Below are 12,912 nucleotides of genomic sequence, written 5' to 3' on the forward strand. Positions count from 1 at the left end.
CACCATTATTATTGAGTGACGTTCAAGATAGAAGGCAATTGGGAAGAGTTTTAGTAAAAAGTGAAAATGTTGGTCGGTCTTGGGAGTTTCCTTGCATAAAAATCATGATTAAAACGATGTTGCACGATGAAGATGAATGGTGCCTTTCAAAGTTGAACGAAAGTATTTTTCAATTAGAAGAATCTCATGTGACATCAGGAAAAATGAATTTCATGCAAACAGAATCTCATGTGACATCAGCAAAAATAAATTTCATGTAAAGAATGCAAATCAGGTCATCCTTGCCAGCTCTTGAATTAAGCTCATCTGTGAAATTTGCAAAGCAATAATGCAACCAAGGCAATTGAACTATGTCTTGTTGAGTTGTAGATAATCCAATTTCCTAACATCAAATAGCTATGGCAACAATAAGCGATGCCCAACACTACCTTCTCTACTTCCTCGTATGCTATCTCTCAACCCTCCTACTTAGATCTTTATTCAACAAAAACTCCACCAAGCCAATTAGATCCTTGTTCAACAAATACTCCACCAAGCCAACCCCTCAACTTCATCCTCCTCCAAGCCCTCCGGCCCTCCCAGTAATTTGCCACCTTCATCATCTAACCACAGCTCACCAAGCCATCTCCTTCCAAAATCTCTCCACTAAATATGGCCCTCTCCTTAACCTCCGCCTCGGCGCTTCTAGAATGCTCCTTGTTTCGTCAGCCTCCATGGCCACCGAGATCTTCAAAACCTAATACCTTGCTTTCGCAGATCGCCTGGCATTTGCTTTAGCAGATGAGCTACTGTACGGGAACTCAGGTTTTTTTGGTGCCGAGTATGGGGACTATTGGAAGTTCATGAAGAAGATCTGCATGACAGAATTGTTTGCACTGCGGCAGCTGGAACGCTCGTGCAATACCAGGCACGTAGAAACTGGTAATTCTTGTAAAAAATTGATTGAGAGTGCTGAGAATAAAGAGGTTGTGGATTTGGGTGGTGAGCTCATGAAGCTTACTAACAACTCCACTTGCAAGATGGTGATGAACACAAGCTGTTCGGAGAATGGCAATGAGGCGGCGAGGATTAGGGAGATGATGATGAGGACACTTGGGTTGGCGACAAAGGTGTCCTATGGGGATGTGTTGGGACCATTGAAGAGGTTGGGGTTCTGGCTTTATGGGAAGCAGCTTGCTGAAGTGTCCTTGGAGTTTGATGAGCTTTTGGAGGAGATGTTGAAGGAGCATGAGAAGAAGGGGGAGAGAAAGGAGTTAGATTTCATGGACTTGCTGTTGAAGGTGTATCAGGATGATTAAGCTGAGCTCAAAATTACCAGAACTCAAATTAAGGCTTTCTTGCTTGTAAGTAGTCTTATTTTACTCTCATCCTCTCTCTCTCTCTCTCTCTCTCTCCCTCTCTCATTTTGTTTCAGCTTGGATTGAGTTTTCTTCAACACAAATTAGCCCATGTCTTGTTAAAATTTTACATTTTAGCCCGTCCCATCTAACTCCGGAAAATATATATAGCTACAAGTTAATAACATCAAGAAGGAGAGAAGGGAAAACCTGGAAAACAAGCCTTAGTTTTCTTGGAGCTAGCCTCCTCTTTTTGAACCAACCTTATTTGATGTTTTGTCTCAATCGATGTATTGTAATTGTTTCCCTTTTGTTCAGCCTTGTTACTAACTTACTACGAGGGTTATAAATCTAGTACTTGTTTGAACGTTCATACCATTTCCACCCAGAATATCGATTGCCAGGTGAACTGTGCAACCTTAAATCTTCTTTTTGGTCGAAAGTGCAACCTTAAAATCTCTTAGAGCAACTCCAGCGAAGGGCTAAGCCCAAGGCTGGGGGGAGAAAAAAAAGAAAACCGACGTTTCAGCGAGGAGCCCAGGGCCTGGTTGGGAGTGGGACCCATGAAGTCGGGCTAGCCCTCAGGCCAGTTTAGCCCGAGCTCGAGCCCGAAGGTTGATGACGTCATGCACGATGTCATCGCGCGGTTTGTATTTTTTTTTATCGTTGGCGCGTGCAACGGTAAAAAAAATTTAAACTCTCATGCACTGACGTTAGCCCTGCGCAAGCTCCAACGAGTAGAAGCCACGTGGCACGTCCCCAGCGCTTCGATCTGCTTCTCCTCCTCCAATCCAACGGCTGGCATTTTTTTGGCAATAAAATTATGAAAAAAAAATCGAAATTTTTTTAAAAAATACTAAAAAAATTCTGATTTTTTTTTTCTATAAATATCTATCAATATCCTTCACTTTCAACACCAATCCTCATACATTTTCTTCTACTTCTACTATTATTCACTCTTTATACTCAACATTTTCCTCTCCTTCACCTTGTATTTTTAGTTCTTATCTTTATGGCTTCTTCTACCGAAACCGGAGGGGCGTGAAGCACCATGGAAGATGTTTCCTTGTCTGAGGCTTGGCTCCAAGTTTGTCATAGTCTCGTGTTAGGCAATGAGATGAAATTTTTTCATATGTGGAAAAAAATTCATGCCGAATTTTGTGAAAAAATTCCGGGGTCGACTCGAACGGAAATGACATTGTCTAGTAGGTGGAAAATTCTCAATAAAGACTTGGGAAAATGGAGAGATGTCTTGGCAAAAGCGATGGACAACCATAGAAGCGGGGAAAATCTTAGTAACGAGGTAAGTATTTTGTAATTTTCGTTTTATTAAGTTTAATGTCCTAATATATATATATATATATATTTATTGCATTTTCAATATTTTGTTAATATTTCTTGCATTTCCAATTGTTTCTTAATATTTCTTGCACTTCCAATTTATTTGTAAGGTTAATTGCTTCCATTATTATTATGTTTTTTTGTTACTTGCATATCCAATATATTTTAAATACTTCTTGCATTTCCAATTTTTTATATAAAAAAATAGATGATTCAAGCACAGATGTGGTTTGGTGCAACTGGGCAAGGCAAAAAAAGTTTCAACCATTTTGAATGTTGGGAGGTGGTGAAATATTGCAAACGCTCAGAATTATTCCCACGGGTCTCGCCGTTGTGTTAAACGAGATGCCACTCCATGATTCAATGACATCGAATTCACCTCTCGATTCCCCTATGAGTCAAGACTCACCCATCGAAAAGGAGCCAAGGCCAATTGGCCGAAAGGCTGCAAAGGAAAGAAAGTGGGTAATTTGAGCAATAATAATTCAAATTTTTTGGAGGAAATTGCAAGGCAGAACGCCATAAGAATTGAAATGGAACAGAAACACCAAGAGAACGAGATGGCAATTCAAGCCGAGTATGCACAAGAAAGGGAGTATTTGCGCAAAATAGATATGTACAAGATGGATAGGGAAACCATGGCGATGGATACAAGCCATATGTCCCCGGAAAGAAAACAATTTTGGAAGTTAGAACGAAGGGATGTTATGCGAAGAAGACTTTTCCAGGATGATGGGCATAGCAACACGGATTGGTTAAATGATGAAAACCATTAAATTAGTTGGCATACCTTTTATGTATTTGTATTTTTCATGTTTTCTATTAAAGTTGTTGTAATTCATGTATTTTATTTTAGTAGTAGTAATTGTTAATGACTTGTATTGGATTTCTTTATTTAATAAACAAAGCATTCAATAAAATACCTTTTTATTCAACATATTCCATACATCAAACAAAACATAATTAAAATAAAATAAACTACAAACAAGGCACAATAATAATAACAAACCACAACCAAACCATAATAAATAAAAAACAACACAACCAAACCATAACTAAATAAAACATAACCAAAACATCTATGCTCCATCATTCATCTTCATTGCCTTTCATCTCTCAAGTAACTTGATCATGAATATACGAAGATTGCATCATCGATCGGGTCATGAAATAACCATCCCTAACCAACGGTTCCGGCTCAAATGGTTCTCCACTTGGCCCCATGGGCCTTTCATAAATCTATGTCAAGGCCGTGTTCATTGGATCCGGTTCGTAGACCTTTAAAGCATCATAATCGTACTCATCCTCCACAATCATATTATAGAGGATGATGCAAGTCATCATAATGCTTCGGAGGATCTCCTCATCAAACATACAGGCCGCACCTCGAATAATCAACCACCGAGCTTGAAGGATGCCAAAACACCTTTCGACATCTTTCCTGTATCCTTCTTGATAGGTAGCAAATAATTTTTGCTTCTGGGATCGGGGATTCAGAATGGATTTGAATTTGACAAATGTGGTCCACCTCAGGTAGATGCCGTCAGCTAGATAATACCCCGTCTGGTAGACTGTATTGTTGACTTGATAGGTGATATTGGGGCCTTGGCCTCTCAAAACAACGTTGAAGACCGGGGATTGACCCAGCACGTTGAGGTCATTTTGGGATCCGGCAACTCCGAAGAAGGCATGCCAAACCCATGTGTCGAAGCCAGCAACGGCTTCAAGGATGATACTTTTTTGGCCTTTTCTATTCTCCGTAATCACCTTGCAAGGCAGTTGGGCAATTCTTCCATTGCCAGTGCATGCAGTCGATGCTACCAATCATTCCTGGAAATCCTCGAGCTTCGGCTTTTTGTAGAAGTCGTTGGAGGTCCCTGGAGTAGGTCTACACAGGTAGTCCCTAGTGTACAGAGTTTCAACTGCTTGACAAAATCTTACCAAAGCCTCCAACGTAGTGGACTTCCCCATCCGGGCAATCTCATCCACCTGATCAGCAGATGCTCCATAAGCCAACATTCGTATAACAGCTGTAAGCTTTTGCTCCGGAAGAAGTCCCAAAACCCCAGCAGCATCACACTTTTGAACAAAGTATGCATCATAATTGCAAATATCATGCATGACTTTATTGAACAAATGGGGTTGCATTCTAAATCGCCTTCGAAAATCAACATCAGAGTACAAGAGAAGTTGGGATAAAATAATCTTCCAATAACCCCGAGAATGCCTATGTCTGTCCACATTCCAGCGGCGGCCGACTTGTGAACCACGACAACGACCTTGGTTCTCTTCATCTTGCAAAGCCACTACTATGACAACTTGTTCATCGACTTCTCTCTGCAACATATTGATTTCATTTGCTCTATGATTTCTCTCATTTGTTTCTCGCTCTTGCCTCTCCAAGCATCTCCTAAAATCTTCCATTGAGAATGAATGGAGTATGAATTCTAAACTCTGAGAAATGAAAATATAGAAAGATGTGGTGTGAAAGGTATGAGCTGAGCCTCTGGTTTTATAGAAAATTTTGGCAATATAGAGATGCCACGTGGCTTGATTTGATTGGATGAATATCTTATCTGAAATTTGAACCCAAATTTATCCGAAATTTGAACCCAAATTTATCCGAAATTTGAACCCAAATTTATCCGAAATTTGAACCCAAAAATCTTATCCGAAAATTTTATCTGATTATGAATAGTCTTGACACGTAAGAACCCGAAAATATTATCCAAATTAATTATTGAGGTAAAAAATTTTGTGAAAAAAACAAAAAAATGAATAGTAATTTTCCTTTGCCATGGCAACGGATGGAAACACAAAATACTATTTACAAGGGCAATTACTATTCATGTGAATAGTGGCTGTCCTAACTCCCCTCTTGCCATGACTAAGGGCAAATGGGTGGAGTTGCTCTTAAAGGAGCAAAATGCTCAAATAGATAAGTCAAATCTGTCTTGGACTCTCCACTTGCATGTAGGGGTCATCATTCGAGGTCTGATGGGCTGAAGAAAAAGCCGGCCGATGACCAACCCTACCTGCATGTGAATTTGACCTCATTTTAAATTCTATTTTTCATTTTGACATTTCCAATAGAGATGCCTTGTCAAACTAGCTAGTCAATTATAGTACAATCTGTCTCACTGGTTCGAATTTTATGCTTTTGTGGTGCTAGCTAGGACCTATTCATTGGGGGCACAATTTCCTTCACAGAGACCATGCAATGGACGATGGCCGAGCTCATCAACCACCCTGACATATTCAACAAGGTCAGGCAAGAGATAAAATCGGTGGTAGGAAATTCCAGACTAGTTGGGGAAACGGACATTCCCAATCTCCCTTACTTGCAAGCAGTTGTGAGGGAATCCTTAAGACTCTACCCTCCATCTCCTGTGGTCATAAGAAAATGCCGTCAAAATTGTAAAATCAAAGGCTTTGATATCCCCCAAGGAGTTATGGTGGCCATCAATGTGTATGCAATTATGAGAGATCCAGAGATTTGGGACAGCCCCAATGAATTTTGTCCCGAGAGGTTCTTGGCTTCCTCTAATCAGGTACATGATAGTGTGGAGTACAATGATCAAGGTCCTCAAACCAACGAACAGAACTTCAACTATGCTCCCTTTGGCGGGGGGCGGAGGCGGTGCCCTGGCTCCGCGGTGGCGCTTATCTTGGTGAACACTGCAATTGCAACCATGGTTCAATGCTTTGATTAGAAGGTTGGGAGAAAAGGAGATGGTGATGAGGCTAATAAGGTTAATATGGAGATTGGAGCAGGCATAAGTTTACCAATGGCTTACCCACTTGAATTGCTTCCTATCATTCACTTCAACCCGTTTGTCTCTTCTATATAGTTTTCTATACTGTGAAACCTTACAAGTTGCCTATATATCCACTTTGTCATGTGGTGCTTAAATAATTGAGCATACTTAGGGATCGTTTGATACACCATATACAGATTGAATTGTCAATTGAATCATACACTATATTATACACACTTCTTTGTATCAATTTGATGAAGTAGCAAATAAACGTAGTGTACAATAACTTTTTTAAAGTGTAAATAACAACTTGATCGAAACACTTTTAGCACTTGTATTGTAATTGTTTTGTCTCATAAATTGAAAAGAACAAACCAAATAAAAGAAAAAAAAAAACTGCTGATTATTGTTGCATATTCTTGTATTCTTTATAGAATTCACTCACTGCGTACCACATAATAACCAAACCCAACATCTTCCATATACACAAGCTTAGATACATCTGAATAAATTACAGCAATCATGTGTACATATATAATCACATTCTTTGGAGGGGAAGTCTGCTGGGCAAGAATTCAAGCATCTCTCATAGCAAGGAGTAGCAAGCACCAAAATATTGAGGCGCCCGGGGAAGAGTACTCAGCATCATGGGGGTGGAGGGAGAGGAATTGGTCTAGCCATTTCTAATATATATAGTACTTGTATAGATAAGAAAACGTGTTACACTTCACCATTGTTGGCCCAAAGAAGAGACTAAATAAGGGATTTGCATTGGATCTGCCCATTGACTATTTTTCAAACCCAGGCAGGCAACATCTTCGTCGGCTTAAGTTTTTGACTGAATTAAAAAATTCGCCGGCATTAATCCATTCTCATCCCAACATAAAAATATAGCCGCCAGGGTATTCTCCGTTTTTAATATTTATTCAAATTAATAATATAGCCGGGGCGGCTATGCTTTGTGCTACTCCGTGCTTGTTTTAAAAAAATTCAAATTTGATAGTATAGCCGCCCGGCTATACTCTGCTCTTTAAAAAAAAATTCAAATTGATAGTATAGCCGTACGGCTATTCCATATTTTTAAAATTAATAGTATCGCCGAGCGGCTATAATCTGTGATTTTTAAATATTTTTTTTCAAATTAATAGTGTAGCCGTGTGGCCATACTCCATTTTTCAATATTTATTCAAATTAATTGTATAGCACTCCCTTTTTTAAAAAAAAAAAATTTTGTTCAATTTAATAGCGGCTATACTCTGTTTATTATTATTATTTTTTTTTTCAAAATAATAGTATAGCCGGAAGGCTATATGCTGTTTATTTTATATTTATTCAAATTAATAGTATAGCCGAGCGGCTATGCTCTGTTTTTTAATATTTATTCATATTAATAGTATTTCCAGGGTTATTATTCGTATAAAGAATTTAGTATTTTCCATTTAATACTCATATTATACATGTAAATTTATAGTATAGCCGTTCGGCTATACTCAATGCTTTTTTAATTTTTTTTTTCCAAATTAATAGTATAGCCCTGGAAAAAAATTATTTATTAAATATTTAAATATTTATTCAAATTAACAGTATAGCACTCCGTTTTTTAATATTTATTCAAATTAATAGTATAGCAGTCTAGTGTTTTTGTAAATTTTTATTAAATTTAATAGTATAGCCGAGCGGCTATACGCTGTGTTTTTTATTTTTTATTTTTTCAAAATAATAGTATAGCCTCGAGGCTATACTCCGTGTTTTATATTTATTCAAATTAATAGTATAGCCACGTGTTGATACTCCGTTTTTTAATATTTAATCATATTAATAGTATTTCCAGGGTTATTATTTGTATAAAAAATTTAATATTTTCCATTTAATACTCGTATTATACATCTACGTTCATATTTCTCAATAATACTTTCATTTTCCATATAATACTTCATGGTAGTTTTTCCATAGTTTGTATCAGTATATTTTTCCGTTAAATACTCGTATTATACACATTCCTATGTATTTTTCAATAATACTTCCGTTTTCCGTACACGTCTTAACGACTCAGTAAAATACAAGTTTTTTTATATAAAAAGAAAACATAAAATACCCGTATGTACGTATTTTTCATGTTTAATACATGGTTTTTTTTTTTATACAAAATTTTCAATAATACACACAAACTTCACGTATTATACACATAAATTCAACATATTATTGAATAAAAATAATTTACGTTAAAATATTAAAATAAATTATTGTAAAATATTACATAACAGTGAAAATTTTCAATTGCAACTTGCCAAAATTATCATTTTTCTAAATAGTATAGTCGCTCCGCTACACTCTGTTTTTTAATATTTATTCAAATTAATAGTATAGCCGGGTGGCTATACTTTTTGTTGTCCATTTTAGTTTTAAATAAATAAGAGTAGTTTAGAGCTTTATCCATTAATCGTAGGACATTACCCAAGTCTCTATTGTCCTCTTTTAATTTTTTTTACTTTTCTAGAGTTATTATTCCTATAAACAATTGAGTATTTTTCTATTTAATACTTGTACATATACGTACGTATTTCTCAATAATACTTTCATTTTTATTAATAGTTTGAGACTATTGTAATCATTGTCCATGTCCCTTAGTCCGCCCATTTTCTATGATTTTGTTTTCTATACTTTTTTTTTCTTTTGACAAAATTTTATAAATAGATGATGTAACAAGAGACATGAATTGCCATATCACATACCAGAGCAGTTGATAACAAAAGGTTGGTATAATAGTTGGTGGATATAACATTATGATTTAGCTAAACAGTATGTGGACAGGTAAATAAGTCCCTCTACAACTATTCGTCCATGTCTCTTTCTTTCTTCATCTATGGCCGACTTCAGCACAGAATTTTTTGATAGACTGAGAGTTCAATAAAATACAATGTGCTTGAAATTTGGAGGTAGAAAATCATGTGTTTTTTATACGGCTTTAAATGAAAATTATGCACGCTTAATATTTACTTTCATTTATTTTTCTGGTACTGAGTAGTTCCTCTGGTTTTTGATGTAGACGTAAATATTCATGATCATGGTTATGACATTTTAGCTTAGACTGCCAAATTGAAACATTTCAATATGAATTTCGATCATTTGAAGGCAATTCATGTATGAATGAGCTGCTCTAACTGTTACCAAAAACTCCATCACAGAATGTTGAATCGATTACTTCGAAAGCAATTCATGCATCAAAAGTAAGACTCAATAAATAGTGAAATACTACTCTTCCACAACCAAACTCAAGCTCATTTTCCCATGAGCTACATATCGTCTGGTCTAGTAGTTACATGTTTGTGGGTGTGTGAGCTCCTGCGCAAACCCAAAAAACCTTACTATTCCACCCACGAAATGCTTGTAAAAATCATAAAATATATGTGATCTTTAACTACATGCAAGTACATGTCAATTTTATCACATCACTGTGTGTTTGAGTCCGAGATTTCTGTTCCGGTCAGCTGCCAACAGCTTTTTACAAGAAGAGGGTGAAACTAATTACCAGATGTACCACGAGCTGTATTACAATTCTCTCCTGAAAGATGGAAAAATGTAACCATGTCAAACAATGACAAACTTGGAAGTTGAATGGTAAGGAATTAAAGAAAAGAGGGTAAGAAAATTACAGGATCTATAAACTGCAGTAATCCACGTTACAGGATAAGGTTAAAAGGCTACAATCCTATGAAGACCAGCAACAACTATTTCCTTGAGGCTCGGGCTCTCTTCCAGGGACAACAATTTTTGTACCCTTGAGAAGTGAGGCACTCCCTTCCGACTCTGCTTCGTCATTGGCAATGAGGGACTTCTTGCCAAGGATTCGATAAATTTCCGTTAGGACAGTAATAAATGCAGATTCAACATTAGTAGCCTCAAGTGCTGATGCCTCCATAAAGAATAGGTTCTCCCTTTGGGCAAACTCTTTCGCATCCTCAGAAGGTACAGCTCTAAGTGTTCCAAGGTCAGACTTGTTACCTACAAGCATCACGACAATATTGCTGTCAGCATGCCCCCTCAATTCCTCTAACCACTTGGTTACATGATCAAATGATTGATGCTTGGTTATGTCATAGACCAGCATTGCCCCCACTGAACCTCTATAGTAAGCACTTGTCACCGCCCTGTATCTGAGATCAGCACCAGAAGTGTGAAAAGAATAAAAATTTACAAGCACAAGACTATGGACTTCGAGGCAAGAATAAAGGAGTTCATTTTACATGTTAGACACAGACGTCTGGGTAACTAAATGAAACATAGATCTCTCTATCTATTTATTCCCTCCCCACCTCCACACACACACTATACGTATATTAGAATCTCTTACTAGCAAGGTGCAAATTGCATATAAAAGTGCAACATGCGTAGTGAAAAATATCAGCTCAAGAAAAGCTTTTTGAAATCCTTATTTCCTTTTTCTTTTTTTTTTTTTTTTTTTTTCAATCAAAGCAGAGGTCATGCCCATCCAGCTTACTCCATTAGCAGGGAGATGAAAAATCTTAACAAAAGCAACTATGAAAAGGTTTTATTTTAGAAAAGAAAAACAGAGGTGAAACCTGACTAGCATACTCCACCAGCTGGGAAAACACCCTTAAAACAATAATATAACTATGGAATGATTTTATGTTAGAAAAGGGAAACGAATCTATGAGAATTTTCCAACAAGAATACCTTTAACTGCTATATTGCAACAACTTTAAACATCCAATATCACCAAAACTCTATGGGACTAGGATCACCATAAACACTGAATATAACTTTAAATGTAAATAACTAACTTAAGTTCCTTGGGCCTTTACATGTAACCAAGCTCACAATATCACTCCTTCCATCCTAGCATCCTCACCACAAGAGGGTCGAATCACACACCCACATATAGTTTAAGCTTTAAACTATTTTGGTTTAAATTGTTAGCTTCCTAGAATACATAGAAATCGGTAACTTTTGCATTATTTCTTTTTACATAGAAATAAAGAAAGAAAAAAAAAACCATTAGTAAGACTGTCTTGTGTTTCTAATATCCTTTGCTAATAAATTGGAAACAAAACTTGCTCCACCCAGCAGTTAAAATATCAGGTCACTTACTGAGCATATTAGTTCAATCTTGAGTGATCATAACGTCTAGTTGGCGACTCCTTTATTCAGTGATTCGTCGTTGTTATAACCCACAGAGAATGTCAGTTTATCGAGCATCTATTTTTATGTGTTTGAGGAAATTGTATTGAATTATGGTAATACTTTGCTGGTATATTGAACAGGGTTTACTAGATCTTGCAATGTTCCACAACTTGTTCATTATGTTGGATTCATATCTACATTTCCACAAATTTTTCAGGGCAGGGGTTGTTTTGGGCTAAAGACTTTACCAAAACAAGGACTGCCATTCTAATTCAGCAAAGTCGTGGTGATCATTCACATGATCACATCTCAAACAAGAACGCAAAATAAAATTCAAGCAAACCCACATAATAAATTGTAAACAACAAAAAACCCACACACAAAAAAACTCAAATCACCAAAGCACAGAAACTTTCTTAAATTATATAATTAGATACAAATAAATTAGAAAAGCGCTAACCTTTCTTGACCAGCGGTGTCCCAAATCTGGGCCTTGATGGTTTTGTGGTCGATGACGAGCGTCTTAGTCTGGAACTCAACCCCAATTGTTGCTTTTGACTCCAAGCTGAACTCGTTCCGAGCAAAACGAGCCAAGAGCTGAGACTTTCCCACCGCTGAGTCTCCGATCAGCACCACCTTGAACACGTAGTCGATCTTCTGATTGAAATTACTTTGCAAATTCGACATCTTCTTGTATATTTGTCTAAATTTCAAATCTTAATAAACCCACCAAAAAAAAAAATTATAATTACACAAACCGAAAAAGGAACGAGGAACAAATGTATTTCTCACGTATAAAACTTTTGAAGGAAAAAAAAAAAAGGAAAAAGAAAATGAAGGAATGGAGACCGAGACCAATTGATCAGTATGCGAATATGATCGAATCGGTGTAATTTAGATGTGAAAAGATATTTCGATTGCGTAGAAGAAGATAGTGAAAACTCGCAGAGTTGAGCTAGCAAAGAGTTTTGGGGTCTGTTATGTTTCCTCCTCCCCCTATTTGTGCGTAAATATTAAATTATTTTTACAGAAATGAAAGGAAATTTGCTGTTGGAACGGACATTGGAGAACAACGGCTTTTGTTTCTCTTTTCCCTTCGTCAAAGAGTGATTAACAATAATTAATGAAATCATTTAACAATTAAGGAATTATTATTAAAACTCTAAACTATTGAATTTATTAGAACTATTGAAAAAGGAAAGAGGAACAATGTATTTATTAGAACTTCAAGAGTTGTTTGTGTAATTTTTGAAACTAAAGGGATTTTATGAAAACTCAAAAAACCTCGGGAGTATTAGTGTAAATAACTCCTTTTGTTTTCTTTTTAGGGTCTG

General features: G+C 36.6%; 1 protein-coding gene and 1 pseudogene across 2 annotated transcripts; one reads left to right on the plus strand and one right to left on the minus strand.

The window, feature by feature from the left end:
* The first annotated feature begins 398 nt into the window (after window positions 1-398).
* LOC117620066 lies at window positions 399-6,529 on the plus strand (annotated as a pseudogene).
* A 3,086-nt stretch (window positions 6,530-9,615) lies between these two features.
* LOC117619202 (ras-related protein RABA4c) lies at window positions 9,616-12,712 on the minus strand. 2 transcript variants are annotated; one of them, XR_004584538.1, is made up of 3 exons: window positions 12,039-12,712; window positions 10,090-10,590; window positions 9,616-9,998 (listed from the first exon to the last, which is right to left on the minus strand). XR_004584538.1 is itself a non-coding variant. In XM_034349094.1 (2 exons), exons 1-2 carry the CDS (start codon window positions 12,263-12,265, stop codon window positions 10,146-10,148), a joined length of 672 nt encoding a protein of 223 aa, XP_034204985.1. In that variant the 5' UTR covers window positions 12,266-12,712; the 3' UTR covers window positions 9,616-10,145. The 2 variants fall into 2 exon arrangements, 1 of the variants encoding a protein (XP_034204985.1); XM_034349094.1 differs by having other exon boundaries at window positions 9,616-10,590.
* Window positions 12,713-12,912: the final 200 nt, after the last annotated feature.

Source organism: Prunus dulcis, chromosome 2, assembly GCF_902201215.1.
Source record: "Prunus dulcis chromosome 2, ALMONDv2, whole genome shotgun sequence".
NCBI lineage: Eukaryota > Viridiplantae > Streptophyta > Magnoliopsida > Rosales > Rosaceae > Prunus > Prunus dulcis.

Coding starts and splice junctions, on each gene's coding strand:
- LOC117619202 (XM_034349094.1), bottom strand. CDS start 12,265: ATGTCGAATTTGCAAAGTAATTTCAATCAGAAGATCGACTACGTGTTC. Junction 10,591..12,038: donor GACACCGCTGGTCAAGAAAG/GTTAGCGCTTTT, acceptor TGCTGATCTCAG/ATACAGGGCGGTGACAAGTG.